Here is an 18737-nt window from a genome sequence, read left to right as displayed (position 1 = left end):
GTGGAGCACAGGCTCCGGACGCGCAGGCTCACCGGCCATGGGTCACGGGACCAGCCGCTCCGCGGCAAGTGGGATCCTCCCCAACCGGGGCACGAACCCGTGTCCCCTGCATCGGTAGGCGGACTCTCAACCACTGCGCCACCAAGGAAGCCCCCTAATGATGTTTTTTAAGGCAACTAAAAATCACCTAACTTGCTTCTGGAGTGATGAGTTACTAGTTCAAAGCTTGAATTGGGAGGAGGGAATTTTATACATTTTTAAGTTTTTTAAATAAGTACTGCATTCAAATGGATTAAATATTCCAAAATTACAAACAGGTATATCGTGAAATTTCTTCCTCCCATCTGCCTCCCCCCAGCAGCTAGCTCTCTCCACAGGCAACCATATTACTACTACTTTCTGAAATATTCTACACACATACAAGCAAATGAGTACATAGTTTTCTTTTTTAACCAAATTTTATGCCCTTTATTTTATTCTTAATAAAGAATTAACTTGTAATAATCTATACTCGAAAATAATCTGAAATATATATATATAACTGGAAAAAAGGAATTAAGCTTAAAGAGCTTGCAGATTTTAAAAGTATTTTCAATATCATATTTCATAGTCTTAATGTTTCAGCCTCAAGACGGTATCTTCATGTTTGTATCACACTTTCACCTTTCTAAAACGTGTGGGAATTTCAGTTGGGTTTCTCAGGCAAAAAGAAACACTAAACATGGTAATACTTGAGAAACACTAGCCATGGTAATATTTATTGTGGAAACTCTCCATTGAAGTGATTTGATATACACCATACTGATGCTTATTTCATATGCTTACCAATGTTAGACTCACAAACGCACAGTTCACGTTACACTAAAGTAGGGACTTGAGGACTTCAAAGCCTACATAACACATGGATGATATTTATTAGCTGTTTGTTTATTGTTCTCTTTTAATTGTTCATGTTTTCACAACTGTTGGTCTCTCCGCCTGGGATACTCATCTGGATGGTGCAAGGTTCCCCCTACTTGGCACCCCAATACTTTTTTGTCAACATTTATCCTTGACAGCAAGGAAAACGACTTTCGTGATTTTTATATTATCAAGCCCTAGCTCGCTGCCTGGCAGCACTGGAGTTTTAGTGACTGAAGATTAAGAAAACAAAACAAAACCCTTTATACCTGAGGTGATAATTGAGAAGGTAACATCTAAGATTAGAAACATTAGGTGTGGACTTCCCTAGTGGCACAGTGGTTAAGAATTCACCTGCCAACTCAGGAGACCCAGTTTCGAGCCCCGAGTCCAGGAAGACCCCACATGCCACGGATCAACTAAGCCGGTGCACCACAACTACTGAGCCTGCGCCCTAGAGCCCACGAGCCACAACTACTGAAGCCTGCATGCCTAGAGCCCAGGCTCCGCAACAAACCACCGCAGTGAGCAGCCCCTGCTCACCACAAGTAAAGAAAGCCTGCGTGCAGCAATGAAGACCCGACGCAGCAAAAATACATAAATAAAATTAAATTTAAAAAAAAGTTAGGTGTTTCTCAGCCGTACCACAAGCACAAACAGGTGAAAAACTGCATTTGGGAAAATGCACAAAGCTACAATTTAAAGAGATAAGGCTGAACTGATAAGTATGGGATGCCTCCAGGGTAAAGTTCAAAATTCTTATTTTAGTAACATACACCAACAGGTGTTTGCCAACTAGCTCTGAAGCCTCACCTTCCGTCACTCCAGCTTTCAGCTCTGGCTATATTCAAGTACCTGCAATTTCCTAAAAACATCATATTCTTTCACACCTTAATCATAGCCTTCCCTTGCACTTTGTCCTTGCTGGGAATGCTCTTCTTTCTTCACAACTCAGCTCAACTGCCACTTTCCCAGAGAAGCTTTCCCTGTTTCATCAGATTAACAGGGATCCCCTACAGTTCTTTGGCTTGCCTGTCTCCCTACTAAAGTCTGAGTGAACCAGGCTTTTTCAGCTTTGCATGTCCATCTTCCCTGGTGCTAGGTCCTCCTGTGTTTGTTTTGTTATTGAATAAGGAAGACAGACCCCATCTTCCATTATGTCCTGAACTCAACATTTGAAAGCCTGAAGGACTCATTCTGCAGACTCTAGATCCAGATTCACAGACTAGTAGGACTTAAACGTTAGGTCAAATAATTAAAACTATTTGCCAGTTAGCCACTCTTGGTGTTACTGTGTCCCCCGCTAGCCAAACCCGGTGAACGCCTGGCCAGAGAGACTACTGGCCCACGGTTTGCACCACGGTAATGCAAACGTTTTCCCATTGAGCACCGCCTGAGCCCGACGTATGGCAATGCCCAAAGCAAATAACGTGTGTATACGGGTGTGGACTTGCACTAAGAGCTCTTCCAACTTCGCAGTTTGGTGAATTGCGAGGCCTTGGACTGCATGGGTGATTGCTCTGGGGCCCAGGCCCGTCTTGCTCAGCATTTCGCGCTCGGCGGCTTCCCAGAATCTCAAGGCTAAAAAACTAAGCCGGGTAGAGACGCCAAAAGAGGTGAAAGAGGCGCCGACGGGGAAAAGGTGCGGCAAAAGGCTTTGTTCTGAGAGGTTCCTCCTGTTCAGCGCACAGGCCCTGCCCGGGCCCAGTTCCCGAGTCTTCCGCGCTCCCGCAAGCGGCGGCGGCCCCACAGATTTGGGAATCCCTTGCCGACCCAAAATCGCAGCGCTCTTAGGTAACCCCAGTTCCCGCTCGAGACTTCTGCACTCTCGCACTCCCTTGGTGGAGGAAAGGGCTCCAGAAAGTTCCGCAAACGCCAGACCCAGGATTGCGCACAGCCCCTCCCAGGCCGAGCGCCCCCGCGCCGTTACCCAGGCAACCGCGGGCGGTGGCGGCGGCGGGAAGGGCGGGACTTCCGGCGGGTGACGCGCCTGCGCTCGGCTACAAAAGACAACGGCTGCGGCGCTTCAGGCGGAACTTTCCAGAACGCTCGGTGAAAAGGCAGAGGAGCGGCGGCTGCCCGAGCTGCGCACGGCAACGCGCTCCTTCCCGCTCCCCCACACCGGCATCGGCCCTCTCACCGGTGAGCTTCAGCCTTCGGGCTTCACCTCATCCCAAGGCCGGCACTGTTGGCTGCGCCGGGAAGCCGGATGGAGCCGCGGTCGTGAGGCGGTTGGCTCCGCGTGGGCGGGAGGGTTGTCGATTCCTGTACCCACGATTCTCCTTCTGGAGGGCTGGTGGGGATACCCCGGCAACTCTCGCCGGCGCGCAGCGAGTGGGCCCGAGACCCTTCCTGGAGCTTTCTCCATGCCCTATCTATCTAGCCAGGGTTCTCCGAGGACCTGCCGCCTCGGTCTTTCCCTCCGCCCGCCGCGGGCTGGGGGGTGGGGGTGGGGGGGCGACCCTTTGCGCACGCGCAGAAGGAGCTAGTGGGGCGAGGGGCTGCGGGAGGAGCCGGGCGGAGGCTGCGGCGTTCGCTTCTCGGGTCTCTCCTCCTTCGCTTTGTTGGGTGCTGGGCTTCTCCCACCCCTTTCATCCTGGGTGGGAGGGGAAAGGAAGGAACCCCTAACGGTCGGCATTGAGTGCAGGGCAAAACCTAGCAGCGTGTAAACTACGCTGGCTTGTGGGGGCGAAAGAGGTTCGGCGGTCGAAGCAGAGGAGCTGTACGTCCTGTGACTGAGAAACAGCCTCAGGATGGAGGGGGAGGGGAGCTTGCTTTCTGGAGCTGGTGTTCTTAGTTTCATAAAACACTGCCTCCCCGCCTTGTGCCCAGATGTCTTTTCTAGGAAGTGTATGATTTATCAGATTTACTAAGAATAATGGTAGTGGATTGAACCTCTTAGTGCTCCTCTTCTTTACTGCCCTCTGTCGCTGGTTGGGAAGGGAAACAGGAAAAATCCAGACAATAGTCGCGTTATTATGGGAGCTTTCAGGTGGGAGAGTGGGAACCAGCTGCTATAGGAGGCTTTTGAATTATCCCCTGATAATTATTAACTTATATTTAGTTTTAGAATTGATGGCTAAATTACCAAAGGAATTGTTACCTTCTCTGTGAAATTTAGGGAAGGTGGTGTTCTTACAATCAGGTTTCTCAGAGAACAGATTTCTATGCCTAAATTTTATTAATTAAAACTACCAGTTGAGAGTCGGCTAAAATTGAACTTTCTTATTTTAGACTGTAGGAAATGGTGAAAGAAACCACTTATTATGATGTTTTGGGGGTCAAACCCAATGCCACCCAAGAAGAATTGAAAAAGGCTTACAGGAAACTGGCCTTGAAGTACCACCCTGATAAGAATCCAAATGAAGGAGAGAAGGCAAGTAGTACACTCATAACATAGCTGAATAGTTCTTGCCAGGTGTACGGTATTTCCATTACAACATGAAATTGAGTATGTCTAATGTAGTGGCTGTGCTTTGTAACAGTTGAGTTTTTTGAGTGAAATTTATCCCCCCTTTTCTGAAACAGTTTAAACAGATTTCTCAAGCTTATGAAGTGCTCTCTGATGCAAAGAAAAGGGAATTATATGACAAAGGAGGAGAGCAGGCAATTAAAGAAGGTGGAGCAGGTGGCGGTTTTGGCTCCCCCATGGACATCTTCGATATGTTTTTTGGAGGAGGAGGCAGGATGCAGAGAGAAAGGAGAGGTAAGAATGACAGTTCACATGTGGCAAATTAAAATTAGCTGTTGGTCAAAGTAAATTCTTGAGAATTCACCTACTAAATGCTTGTTTACTTGTTAGCATAATGTTGTAAACTGATTTATGGTAAGAGTTTAAGAATGAGATTTGATGAGACTAAAAATAGCTAAGCCAATCGAGTGCTAACAAGTGAGTGCTTCTAAAGCTCTTGGGGTACATAGGATTTCTGTGATGTTATCAAGCATTAAAGGAATGAAGTATAGGAGCATAATTTTCAAAACCCTTTTCACAGATTTTATTTTATTCTCAATCTGCACACCCCCACCCCTCAGCCTCAATGGGAGGTACAGTGGCCTTACACAGGCGAAAGTGAATTACAGTTCAGAATGGTAAATTTTTGTCAAGGTCATATATTGCTATGCATCAGAGTCTTGATTGGAACACAGGTTCATTGCCTCCAAATAGCATGCTATCTGTTTAATCTTGTTTCAGTTTTATTATATCAAAATATGTGCCCTTAACATTTAATAGAAATGTGGTTTTCTGGGCTGTGGAAATACTGCTCGTAGAAGTACAGTGTTCTGATCAGAGTTTATCTTACTTTGTTCCCAGTGTAGTTCATATAAACAAGGACTAATGGGTAGAGCCCATTCTAGAAGGAATGAGCAAACCACTGAATTTTCTCTGAGCTTTTTTGGATTCAGAAGGACTGTAAATTGTTTATTCAGATTTTCTTAAAAGGAGAGGGGGGTGTATTTTATTTATTTTTAAGAAATTTACCTTAAAACAATTTTCAGTCAAGGTCAGTTGATTGGCAAACTCTACTGTGTGGCTTAGATCAATGCAAGGTCATTTTTTTAGTGTGATATTGGAAAATATTTGCTTAAATTTTAGAAGCTTTATTTCTTCCCTATACTGTAAACTCTATAAGGCTAAAGTAAGAAGGGCAGTTTTCAGCGTTCCAGAACCAATTACATGGAACAGTATTAGTGATGCAGAACAGAAAAGTGGATCTAGGAACAGGTTATAGTTGAGGGCACTTCACGCTTGATTGGTAACTAAAAATGTTCATTAGACATGTTCTGCAGATAGGAAGTTCAAGAGCTTCTTTCACTTAAGCGTAAGGCAGTATTTCATGGTAGATAAAGTCCTGGGAGAATCACTAGCTAGGAACTTATTACCTATTGGCAGGTGACTACATTTCTGTAACCTCTGTTCTTAGATGATCTCCACCTTCCACTTCCCATTCCTAGCTAGATGAGATAGGTCACTCTTTTGTAGCCACTGGCCACATCAAATTTAGATTACTGCAAAGAAAAATAAAAATTTAGTTACTTAGTCTGCAGTAGCCATAATTATATGCTCGATAGCCATGTGTGACTGCTGGCTGTTGTGTTGGCTAGCACAAGATACAAAACATCTCCATCACTGCAGAAAGTTCTGTTGGACAGCACTATGGTAAAGGATGAGAAATCTAGCCTTTTTTGGGGGGGAGGCTGCGTTGGATCTTTGTTGCTGTGCGTGCAGGCTTTCTCTAGTTGCAGTGAGCGAGGGCTACTCATCGTTGTGGTGTGCGGCCTTCTCATTGTGGTGGCTTCTCTTCTTGTGGTGTGTGGGCTCAGTAGTTGTGGCGCACGGGCTCTAGAGCGCAGGCTCAGTAGTTGTGGCCCATGGGCTTAGTCATTCCACGGCATGTGGGATCTTCCTGGACCAGGGCTCGAACCTGTGTTCCCTGCATTGGTGGACGGATTCTTAACCACTGTGTCACCAGGGAAGCCCGAGAAATCTAGCCTTTAAACAGTTAGTGCTGAATAAATATGTCAGGTTCCCTGGGCAAACTTGATTAGTTTTTGGAATTTAATGTGCTGAAGAATTTTTGGATGATGTAATTGGTCATGTTACTCAATATAATAAGTGAACGATTCAAAGAATATATTAGGACAGAAAAGCAGTTTGGGTTAATTTACTGTGAAATGTGTCTATTTAAATAACATGAGATTTCTCAAGTGATTTTTGCAGTTAACATTTTTGATTGCCGTAAAATGTAGGATGACCGTAACTACGTCCTTATACAAATTGCTTAAATCTCACTGGATGTTTCTTATTTGAAATTACACCACAGTTTTAGAGGATTATGTGTGTACCCTTGTAGGGCTCATCTTTCATTATCCTTTACCGTTTTTATAGTGTAGAACACAAGATTCAGCATCTTAGATTTTTAATGTGCAATGTTTTGTTCTAGGTAAAAATGTCGTGCATCAACTCACAGTAACCTTAGAAGATTTATATAATGGTGCAACAAGAAAACTAGCTCTGCAAAAGAATGTGATTTGTGACAAATGTGAAGGTATGTCTTAACATTCATAATATAATTGAAAATGGAACTGAAGCCGTCCTGGATATATAAAACTGACATATTGCACTACCTAATTCTGAAGAGTGCAAGTACAAAAACCACCTGAATCCACCTCCTAGAGAAATATTAGCAAATTATCAGCACTTTTATGTATTTATTTTGAATGCAGGTGGGACTGATCTAATTTGGTGTCTGTTTTTCTCAATACTGTTCAGAGATGAGTCTTTTCTATCCGCTCTAGAACTTCAGAGGCATTCCAGTGGCTTCATAATCTGTAATATGATTTGACAGTATCCTCTTTTGGGGTACCAGCAGCTGTCAAATTATTGGCTATGAACCTCTAAGGTGTTTTTCTAATAAATACAAGTTATTTGTTGGAAATATGGTATTTTCTAAAGAGAATAAACTCTAAAATGTTCTCATCTCACAGTTAAAGTAGCCTTTTAAGAATTGTGCTTTGGGGGCTTCCCTGGTGGCACAGTGGTTAAGAATCCACCTGCCAATGCAGGGGACACGGGTTCGAGCCCTGGTCCGGGAAGGTCCCACATGCCACGGAGCAACTAAGCCCATGTGCCACAACTACTGAGCCCACGAGCCGCAACTACTGAAGCCCGCGCGCCTAGAGCCTGTGCTCTGCAACAGGAGAAGCTACTGCAATGAGGAGCCCGCGCACCGCAACAAAGACCCAACTCAGCCATGAATGAATGAATGAGTGAATGAATGAATTGTGCTTTGGGAGCACATGTTTAAAATCCAGAATTCTGAAATGACTCCTTGGGAAAATAGCAGTCAATATGTTTATAGATAAGCTGATTGTGGCGATATTTTATCAAATAAAAAGGCTGAATTATAGATTCTTATAGCGGCATGCCATCAGACCTTGAAAATATTAATGAAGTGGAGTGTTTAGGAACTGTCTCATTAAAACATTCATCACCATGTCCAGTACTAAATTCAAACATAATTTCTTTTTGAACTATTTAGGCCGAGGTGGTAAGAAAGGAGCAGTAGAGTGCTGTCCCAATTGCCGAGGTACTGGAATGCAAATAAGAATTCATCAGATAGGACCTGGAATGGTTCAGCAAATTCAGTCTGTCTGCATGGAGTGCCAGGGCCATGGGGAGCGGATCAGTCCTAAAGATAGATGTAAAAGCTGCAATGGAAGGAAGATAGTTCGAGAGAAGAAAATTCTAGAAGTTCATATTGACAAAGGTGAGTTCTGAGCCACTTTCTATTTTCAATTCTTGAGTGCTATTGCAAATTATATTAATGTTACATTTTATAGTTGTTTAAAACTACTGTTGGAGTAAGGAATAGGTATATTTTGATTAATTAACTTATTTGTAAGAACTTAGACTACGAATGTTACTTTCTAATAGTTTTTATAGATTATGTAAACATACGTCAGTTTCTGCCTCTTGGGTTATAACTTAAAATTTCCTTTAAATATTATTAGGATTTACTTTATTTTGCCAGTTCCTTAATTTTTTCAGTTTATTTAAAAATGCTTTAAAATGTATTACAGCAGTACAAACTCACTGTAGAAATTTTAGAAATGTGTATAGCCCCAGAATAAATGGTGCTGCTTACTCTGAAATAATCAGCATGGTTGGCTCTTTCAGACTTTGCTATTTTAAAATGAAACTGTTATTAGAAAATATACATCTACATTAACTTAAGCTCCTGAAATAGTATTCACCCATGTGAATCATGGTGCCTCCCCTCCCTCCATTTTTTCCCCTTAATTGGTCCCTGTTGAGTAGGGTTTGAATTTCTCTCTCGTAAGATTCCCCCCTTGTTACCAACAGTATGTACTCAGGAGGGCATTAGTAGTAAGTGAAGCCACTTATGAATGCTGCACTTGCCCGTTTTTTTGGCCACACTGCAGCCTATGGGATCTTAGTTCCCCAACCAGGGATTGAACCCGTGCCCCATGCAGTGGAAGCGTGGGGTTTTAACCACTGGACCTCCAGGGAAGTCCCTGCCCATACTCTTAACATTAATGGAACAACCAGCAAAACTTAGCTGAGTTTAATTGCTTCACTAGTGTAGTGAGATAGTTACTTTGCCTTGTGAATGATTAAAGACAGATTGTTGGGCTTCCCTGGTGGCTCAGTGATTAAAAATCAGCCTGCCAATGCAGGGGGCACAGGTTTGAGCCCTGGTCCCGGAAGATCCCACATGCCACGGAGCAGCTAAGCTCGTGCGCCACGACTACTGAGACTGTGCTCTACAGCCTTCAAGGCACAACTACTGAAGCCCAATTGCCTTGAACCCGTGCTCCACAACAAGAGAAGCCACGCAATGAGAGGCCCGTGCGCCACAACTAGAGAAAGCCCGCGCACAGCAACAAAGACCCAATGCGGCCAAAAATAAAATAAATAAATTTTTTAAAAATGTTTACTTTTGTCAATGTGTAATACTGATATTTTGGTTTAAGTCCTTCTCTTTTTAGAGGTATATATTGAAGTGTTTGGGTTAATTGGTATGTCTGGATTTTAATTGAAATATATGCAGGGAATGTGGATGGAGGTGTGTAATACATGAAATAGTAGTCATGACCTGGTAATTACTGGATCTATATTGATGGATATATAGGGACTTCTTGTACTGTTGGCTACTTTATGTAAGTTTAATACTTTCCGTAATAGAAAGTGTAACAAAGTTGCTCTTGTTGGGTGACCTCAGTGATCATTGGTTCACGAAATCTGGCACTACTGCTGTAGAGAAATCATCTGCAAACACATGAGTTCTGTTTAAAGAGGTGTTAGTTGGCTTAAGTAAGCCTTTACTGAACTAAGGTGTATGGGCCAGAGGGAAGAAATCTCAGTAAAAGTGTTGGCCTAAGAAGCGTTTGCCTGTTGGATGGACTTCCCTGGTGGCGCAGTGGTTAAGAATCTGCCTGCCAATGCAGGGGACACGGGTTTAAGCCCTGGTCCAGGAAGATACCACCTGCTGCGGAGTAACTAGGCCCATACACCACAACTGCTGAGCCACAACTACTGAGCCTGCATGCTGCAACTACTGAAGCCTGTGCCCCTAGAGCCCGTGCTTCGCAACAAGAGAAGCCTGCGCACCGCAACAAAGAGTGGCCCCTGCTTGCCACAACTAGAGAAAGCCTGCACAGCAACAAAGGCCCAAAGCAGCCAAAAATAATAAATTTTTAAAAGCATTTGCCTACTGGAAAAACTTCTTTATTTTTGACACTGATAACCACATGGTCTGAAAGTACTCAACTATAATTATCCTCTTTAAAAAAAAAAAAAAAGACTAAAATCATTCAATATAAATATTACATATTTTTTAAATTTTTAGATTTTATATTACTGCTAATACAATAGAAGGAAGAAAATCTGACTTATGCTTCTGTTAGACTTAATAGAAATGATTTGACTTAAGTTTTTTTAAAGTGATGAAATAGTTAAAAACATTTATGGTTATAATGTTTGCCAGTCACTGATTTGGTGCCAGCATAGACGTTTTTCTTTAGTCTCCCACAAGAGCCCTGGTGGAGGACATAGGTCTCTGTGGGAAAGTTGATGCTTAGGAAGGTTATGCAATGCTTCCCTAGGGTAATCTGGCCTAGTAGTAAATAGCAGCTCTGAGATTCGAAGCCTGACTTGTTTGCCTCTAGAATCTGTGTTCTCCACTATGATAGCTTTCTTCAGTAAGAAATTGGACTGATCTAATAAGCATGTGGGCGTTTTTGGTAAATTCTGTAAAACTTTAGCATCCGCAAAGACTTGAACATTTTTTTCATGCACAAACATGCATTTGTGTTTCAGTAGAGATTCTGACCTTACTTAGATGTTAAGAGTATAAAATTAGCCTTTTGTTTTTAGGCATGAAAGATGGCCAGAAGATAACATTCCATGGTGAAGGAGACCAAGAACCAGGACTGGAGCCAGGAGATATTATCATCGTTTTAGATCAGAAGGACCATGCTGTTTTTACTCGGTAAAAATTTTTATCAAATACTCAAACCGACATCTTGCATATTTGGGTTTGTTTTTTTTTCCTCAAATATAAGTGAGCTTTTTCATTACTTGTAGAATACATTTCCTAGAAATAACCTAGAAAAGTATAGCAGAAAAGTTAGACTATATATGTCTTTTATAAATGATTGTTAATCATTGTTTCAATTTTAGAAGAAGCTAAAGACAAAAATCATTGGTTTTTTTGGTGTAAATGTAGGTAAACTGTTGCCTAATTTGCATTTTGAAGGATATACTTCAGTTAGGAGATGTGTTGTATAAGTATAAATAGATAGAGTAGGGGAAACATCCCTAGACAAAACTTTGCCCCCAGTTTTTTTTTTTATAAGCAGTTGGTTTTGAAATAAGTACCCTAAAGCTTTCACCAGTTTCTTCAATCCTGAGTTCGTGGTAAGTTGGGTTGCTTTTAATTTTAAATAAAAGTCTAGAATCATCTGTGTAAGAAGCTGTAATATATTAATTCACGTCTATTAGGAAATAATCTTGTGTTTATGATAAATTTATAGTGACGCACAGGAAAGTTAACAGTGTTAAATAATGTATCAATGGGTAATTTTAAAACATTAGACTGGAGTAGGGTTCCAGTAAGTCTGTTGGGAATGACATCTCAAGGAACAGGTTTTAGATTAATAGTGTCTCAAGAATAATGGGAAATGCTATCGAGCTCAGAATTTTGATGCTATCATTTGAGGTGAATCCTCAACAAGAGTATTTCTGGAGAGTATTCTGCCTGATGAAAAGATGTCATTAATATGAATTGGAAAAGAAAGTAAGCATGAGGAGAAAGAAGTGGGTTGTTATTAAACATAAAAATAGTGTTCATACTGTGCCAGGCACTATATTAGTTAATTCATGTACGTCAATAAATTACTTCCCCTTGAAATTGGCCATATGCCTTTTATTTAATTTCATAGACCCTAACTTATCCAGGACCCAGCCTGAGGTTTGTTCCACTGCCTAGAGTGTGTGGAGGGATTCTGAAGCCTTGTCCAGGAAACTGTGCTGGCAGTTTCCATATGTTTGCTGTACCCAGTTCTCAGCTCTTAAGAATGGGGAAGAGGCCTTCCTCACCTTCTGAGATGGCCCACACTCTCGAGTGTGTTTCTCTCTAAATAAATCCACTTCGTACCTATCAAAGGAAACAAACAAAAAAGAATGGGGAAGAAAGGGCATCTTTTGAAAGATACCATTTGTTTTTAAGAGAACAGAATTGCCTACTTTGGTAGTTGTAATCATTGCTGGTTTGAAGATCTAAGTATATGCCGTACTTACATTGTACAGACGAGGAGAAGACCTTTTCATGTGTATGGACATACAGCTGGTTGAGGCATTGTGTGGCTTCCAAAAGCCAATATCTACTCTTGACAACCGAACCATAGTCATCACTTCTCATCCAGGTACAGTAACTAGATAAGCGTCTGTTTCTATTCTAGTGTTTTCATTGTCTGCTCGTAGCTAGTATAGCCACGGAGGAAAGTGGCATTTAAGTTGCTCAGTACATGTCTGTCCTTGAGCTGAGCTGAAATCATGCGTTCTTGGCTCTCTTGTAAGCCCCTAGAAAACCTGTAAATGAAAGGTATCAGCATCATTTCATATAAATTTACCTCTATCAATGAGCTAGGACATTGCTCTGTTCTTTATTTTCGCTGCCTCGTAAAAGTGTGACTGTATTTAAGGAATTTGGCTTCAATGTTTTTAGGTCAGATTGTCAAGCATGGAGATATCAAGTGTGTGCTAAATGAAGGCATGCCAATTTATCGTAGACCATATGAAAAGGGTCGCCTAATCATTGAATTTAAGGTAAGCTATACAGTACTGTAGAAATGTTTGAGAATGATTATTTTATTAAAATCCAGTAGCATTTAAGTTTCTGAATGGCCAGAAACCAAGTTTCTATTCTCCCTTGTCTAGATCTAATGTTACTCTTGTTATGTTGAACATTTTTTGTTAACAAGTTGGTACTGGTTTGTTTGCATCATTATCGGCTATTTAAAGATGGGGGGTGGTGGCAGGTGGGTAATTTACTAATGAAAGGCTATAACTGGAATCTTAAAGTTCAACAGAAGCATGTTAGCTGGTGTGGATTTTTGGCAAAATACTGCAGTGCTCTGGTTCTTAAAGTAACCCAACCATTTCCCTCAATCTTAAATTTGAGTGGCCTCAGACCCACAAATTTAACATTTATTAAAAACATCTTTGGGTGGGACTGTCTTTGAGTAACAATATCTTTGTTTAAATTATCCATTAGAAGGAATGAGAATGTGTTTTAGGATGGGTTCTCCTATTAAAATGTATTTGCTGAATAGAAGTGATCATTACAGTGTAGTTTTATTAGGATCTTTTTTTTAAGACCTTACCTTGAACTCTAGTTCAGAATAGTAGATGATATATGCCTTCTTAGAACATGTGTTCTAACCTGGGAGTGGCAGATTTACCAAAAGATTGTGTGGTTTCATGTTTTTTTCCTGGGGAAAATGGGTCAATGGTATTTGTCTAAGGAGCTAAGGATGAAGTGTCATTTAAACTTAAAGTAGAAATTTCTTATTATAGGTAAACTTTCCTGAGAATGGCTTTCTCTCCCCGGATAAACTCTCTTTGCTGGAAAAACTCCTACCTGAGAGGAAGGAAGTAGAAGAGACTGATGAAATGGACCAGGTAGAACTAGTGGACTTTGATCCAAATCAGGAAAGACGGCGCCATTACAATGGAGAAGCATATGAGGATGATGAACATCATCCTCGGGGTGGTGTTCAGTGTCAGACCTCCTAATGGGGCCAGTGAACAACACTCACTGCTGGCATTTTATTTGCAGTAGTGATTGAGTGAAGGACTATAATCATAACATGCTCACTACTTGCTATTGTTTGTTTTAATATTCAACTATAGTAGTGTTTTAAAAGTTAAATGAAGAATAAACTCGAATATAAAAGCTCTGACTTTGCCCTGTATGTATGATGACTTCAGTGTGCAAGATAAGTTTAATACTTGTAAAAACTACTTTTAAAAATTTCCCCTAGCAGTTGTTAGGCCGTACTTTGTAATTGATTTCAGCTATGTACATGGAATAGCTTAGACTGAAATGCCAGGTATATGTATTGGCTTCGGTGTATGACCCTTAATTGTTAAGCTATGAAGTTAAAATTGTATTTAACTGGCAGACGAAGAATTTGTAGAGAAGTGTTGGTCTGTATAGTGGTATTAAGTGGGATTCATTGTGATGCCTCTGCATTTATTCTGTTGCCTCAACTGTTACTTGAAGATGGCATGCTATATAATTTAGCCTGTGGTATCAGTGATAGAAATGACACCTTTCTAAAGAAGGGGTTTATCATATAACATGCTGCTTCTTGAGGGCTTGCGCTTGTAGGATTGCATTCCCTTCTGCTGTGCCATCTTTTTTTAATATATCTAGCTATTGGTCCTGGTTACTTTTTTTTTTTCTTCCTTCTCTTTGGACCACAGTAAGCCATAGTTTAGTCACTTCTGGAGCAGGGTAACTTAGAAGTTAGAGTGATGAGAAGTACTTTGCATGTATGAGTTAGGAAGGTGTTTCGCAGGTATGTTACAGGCTTACTTTAAACCATTTAACTTATGCTCCAAAATAACTGTAATTTAATGTTAGTAGAATAGCAAATTATGAATAGCTTTAATTGTATGTTTAAAGTCATATGTTCACAAGCTTAAATCTGGATATCAGAATTTAAGCAATTCTTGAAATGTATGAATGTCTCCTTAATATACTGATTCAAAAGCATGTCCAATGTGTCACCACAGGCTTTTTTTTCCCAGGTTGAAGTATTGGCTTTTCACTAATTAAGATACATAATTTTTCATTTAACTAAAGTGAGTAATACCAAAAAATACTATTTAACCATAGTTAAATGTTTAATATTAAACAAGGGTGGGGACTGAAAGTTGAGGGGTGAGTAATGAGCAAAAGAAGAGGGCTTTAAAATCTTTGCAAACGCTGAAGTGAGAATGTGAGAGCTTACTGTTTAATTCTGCTCAGATTCTGTATCTCATTGTAATCAGGAGGCTTAAAACATTTCTAACCTGGAAGTAACCCACAGCTTAAGTTCCCCTCAGAACACTTGAGTTAAAAAGAGACTGAAACTTGGTGTAAAGTGCATCATTTCCCAAACCTTCAGGTTTCTTGTCATAGTGACAGTTTTAATTGATAGCCTCTCCACATCATTCTTGGGTTCTTTTTAAATTTGTGGCCAGACAGCTACCGTCATATTTGGATAGTGAAGCAGGTGTCCAGGAAAGGAAAACAAATCAAAATACTAAACATAATGGTTCAACAAATTTTAGTTTTCACTGGATTTATATTGGGAGTCTAAATTCTACAATAAACTTATATTGTAAAACATTTAAGAATACTTTCAGACATTTAAAAAATTACAAAAATCCTTACATGAGGTTTTCAATATTATTAGTCATGAGGAAGATAAAATGAAAATCACAGTGAGATACAAAACTTCACACCTAGTAGTCCAAAATCTAATCCCAAATGGAAATGAGAATATGGAGAAACTAGAACCCTGTACCTTGTTGGTGAAAATGTAAAACGGTGCAGTTTCTGTAAGCAGCTCCTCAAAAAGCCAAACGTGGAATTCACCATATGACCCAGTAGTTCCATTCCTTGACTCAGGAACATTGTGTGCCAATGTTTATGGTATCATTATTCACAATACCAGAAGAGGAAACAAGCCATGTGTCTTAACAGGTGGATAAACAAAATGTGTTATATGTATGTATGACAGAAAAGGACTTCATTTATATGAAATATTGAGGCAAATTCATAGAGGCACAGATTACCAAGGGCTGGGAGGAAGAGGAACGGTAAGTTAGTGCGTGCTTAATTGTTTCTGTTTGGGGTGATGAAAGTTTTGAAAGTGATGGTTGTACAAGAGTTAATATAATTAATGCTACTGAATTGTATATTTAAATGGTTGAGAGTAAGCTTTACTTTTGTTTCACCACAGTAAAAAAAAAAAAAATCCTTAAGATAGAAGATGAACATAGTTACAACCTGGAGAGGCAGAAACTGACAAGTTTGTATTCTGTATTAAAAAAAAAAATTCTTGTTAGAACTATGGCCAAGGGCATCACAGAAATACAAGTGCATCCGTGGAAGTGTGTAGTTCCATCGCCCCAGCACTAATGCTTTCTTTGTGATGCCTCCCCTGTCTGTTCATACTTGGAGGGAATAAAAATAGAAGCTGATTATGTCCCATGAGGGTCCTAGTGGAAGACGGTGGCAGATCTTCCCTTGTGAAATTAGCATCACATTTTTTCTCCATATAGTACTGCCTCTCAACCTTGGCTACAATTGAAGTTACCTCGGAAGCTTTAAAACATGATTTGAGTCTCACCCTCTGGGTATTTTGGTGTAGTTGAACTGAGTGTAGCATAAGCAAAAGGATGGTTACATATAGCCAAGGCTCTACACCAGCACCATGGGGACAGTTATATTAATCACCAGAACAGTAACGCCATTGTTAGAATTGGTGTGGAGGGTCAAACAATGGCAGCCCTTAACTACGGCAAGTTTGTTTCAGACCAAGGCTGCTTCCCATCTTAGATAGACACTATGGTAATTTCCTCTCTTTTGAAGTACTATGGGAAAATGAAGCATAGGCTCTAAAAGCACAGTGAATGAAAAATGGTAGCAAGTTATAGCAGTAAAGATGCTCTTTCAAGGGTTTCTGAAGTCTTGTGCGCCTTTATCACTTAATTTGGTTATCGCAGCAACCTTCTGAGACCAACAGAACAAGAATTGAAACACCTACCTTACAGTTGATGAAAATGACCTCTAGTCTACTTACTGGTTCTCAAATCTGAGCATGCTTGCTGAGCCCCACTGGACTTGGATTCTGTAGGCCTAGGGTAGGACCTGAGAGATCTGCCATACAAACAAGTTACCAGGTGACTTGGCCCACGTAAAAGAAATGACAGCAAAGACTGGAATCCAGATTCTTGTAATTCGGTGCTCTTTCTACTCATGTCTGCCTTTGTGGGGTTTTGGTAAGTCTTAACAGAATGTGGAAAAACTTTCAAAGAGTCAAGAAATTGAGTTTTAGAATCCCACCTCAGTCAGTTGCGCTCCAGGAGCAAGGTATGGAATCTTGAAATCTATTTCATGTGATAGGACTCAGAATAGGCTAGAGCTCATAAAGCAGTTCTGAGAATTAAATAACACTGCTTACATAGTAAGGAAGGGCTCGATAAATGTTATTAATGGTAGTAATACAAGCTAAAAAATAACTAGTGGAGAACACACTGAGTTGTACCTGAGACTTGTACTTAAAAGAAAAAAATTTTTTTGGTGTGAAATACCAGGTCATTCAGTGTTTTCCAGAGCCATTCAGCAGCTCAGTGGGGGATGGGACAACTCACGGAGTTAACTTTAATGCCATGTATTTTGGGTTTTAAGTGCTAGAGGAGTATCAGTTAAATAGGTGGGCTGCAGCAACAGAGCAGCTGTCTTATGAACCAAGGGGGGCAAGGGCCCAGGATGCCTGTCGCGTTCCCCTGCTGCACAGCCACACCCAACCGGGCGCACCCCACCCCAGAGTTTGGGCAGCGCACCCTCCACCACCTCTCCTCCTGGAGTGGAAGTGTTGGGCAGTTGCCATGGTGTCCAGGAGCTAGACAACCCTTCTCCCACCTCCGCCTCTTACCCAGGGGCTCCCCCTGCCTTTTGTACTGGAGATGGCCATGGGGGCTAAAAGAAAAAAAACTAGGCGCGGAGTAAGGGAAGCTCATTTCCACTTTTAAACAACACAATTTTTAGGTTTGTGCAAAATGAAGTTGTGGACCGATAAACATGGGTGACCTGGGAAAAGCAGAAAATTCATTTTTTTCCCCCATTTTTTGTTTACTTGTTATACCAAGGCACTACTTCATTAAAAAAGAAAATATACTTCATGGCTCTCAGTCCAGTCCTCTCCTCTTTGCCTGGTCTCCCCAGATCCTACCATATGTCTAGCACATGCCTTGCAGCTATGGCACACTGTAGTGCTCCTAGGATCACCAAAGCCCTTTACCTTCTGCTCCTGTTGGTCCTTTTATGGTCAACTCCAGAAAGGCTTTCCTAACCCATTAGGTCTGGATCATCAAAAAAACAACTCCAGATTTTCTGTTATCGCACTATTTTAATCCTGTTAACTTGTTTTTCTCCCCTATCCTGTGACAGAAACTAGTGTTTTTAACCATCCTGAGCACTAGGTGCAGGAGCAGAGGAGTTGTTTGCTAAAAATTCCTAGAATAAGTAAGTGTACATGTGCTGAAAAGATTCTTGCTCTCCATGAGCCTTGGCACAAAGTGTGCATCTCACAACTGCCAGTTCACAAGGTCATGGGCTAAATCAAAACTCCAGTTTCTTGAAGATTTTTCTAAGGAATTTTAGTATAAGCTCTTTGCACCTTAAAACTTTTTTTACTTAAGTGAAAGCCTCTTCACTGGGAGGAATGGCAGACTACATTCATATAGACTCACCGCTATTCAACTCTCAAATCGGCAGCAAATGACATTCTGTGAAAAAGCTGCAGGTTTTGTGGCAGCAAGACAGTTGGGAATATGACTGGGAAAGATGGATTTCATAGTGCTGCTAAGAATTATTCACCCGATATTAAGCATTTTTATGTGCTAGGCAACAGCTAGCTGATCCCAAATACAGGATCAGGCAAGGGACAAAGGTTTGTAAGACTATACAAAACTTTCCCCACTTGTTTGTACCTACTAATTGGGAAAATTAAAAGGGGGCATAAAAGGCCCACAC

At 41.1% G+C, this 18737-nt stretch overlaps 1 protein-coding gene across 1 annotated transcript; it reads left to right on the top strand.

Moving 5' to 3' along the window:
* The first annotated feature begins 2887 nt into the window (after window positions 1-2887).
* On the top strand, window positions 2888-14712 carry DNAJA1 (DnaJ heat shock protein family (Hsp40) member A1). The gene is made up of 9 exons (XM_022551576.2): window positions 2888-3042; window positions 4135-4276; window positions 4429-4606; window positions 6843-6947; window positions 7941-8168; window positions 10799-10913; window positions 12233-12348; window positions 12651-12751; window positions 13502-14712. The coding sequence occupies exons 2-9, from the start codon at window positions 4145-4147 to the stop codon at window positions 13718-13720; spliced, it is 1194 nt and encodes a 397-aa protein (XP_022407284.1). The 5' UTR covers window positions 2888-3042; window positions 4135-4144; the 3' UTR covers window positions 13721-14712.
* The last annotated feature ends 4025 nt before the right edge of the window (window positions 14713-18737 follow it).

The sequence above is a fragment of the Delphinapterus leucas genome, chromosome 6, assembly GCF_059928025.1.
Source record: "Delphinapterus leucas isolate spDelLeu-1000000601 "Yukka" chromosome 6, BTC_Dleu_Yukka2, whole genome shotgun sequence".
Taxonomy (NCBI): domain Eukaryota; kingdom Metazoa; phylum Chordata; class Mammalia; order Artiodactyla; family Monodontidae; genus Delphinapterus; species Delphinapterus leucas.
Note: the sequence above shows the minus strand (reverse complement) of the source record. Positions and strands in the feature narration are given on the sequence as shown.

Excerpts from the sequence above, each read along its gene's own strand:
- DNAJA1 (XM_022551576.2), top strand. The coding sequence starts at position 4,145 with ATGGTGAAAGAAACCACTTATTATGATGTTTTGGGGGTCAAACCCAAT. Across the intron at positions 6,948-7,940 it reads GATTTGTGACAAATGTGAAG|GCCGAGGTGGTAAGAAAGGA; the intron begins GTATGTCTTAAC and ends TGAACTATTTAG. Across the intron at positions 10,914-12,232 it reads GACCATGCTGTTTTTACTCG|ACGAGGAGAAGACCTTTTCA; the intron begins GTAAAAATTTTT and ends TACATTGTACAG.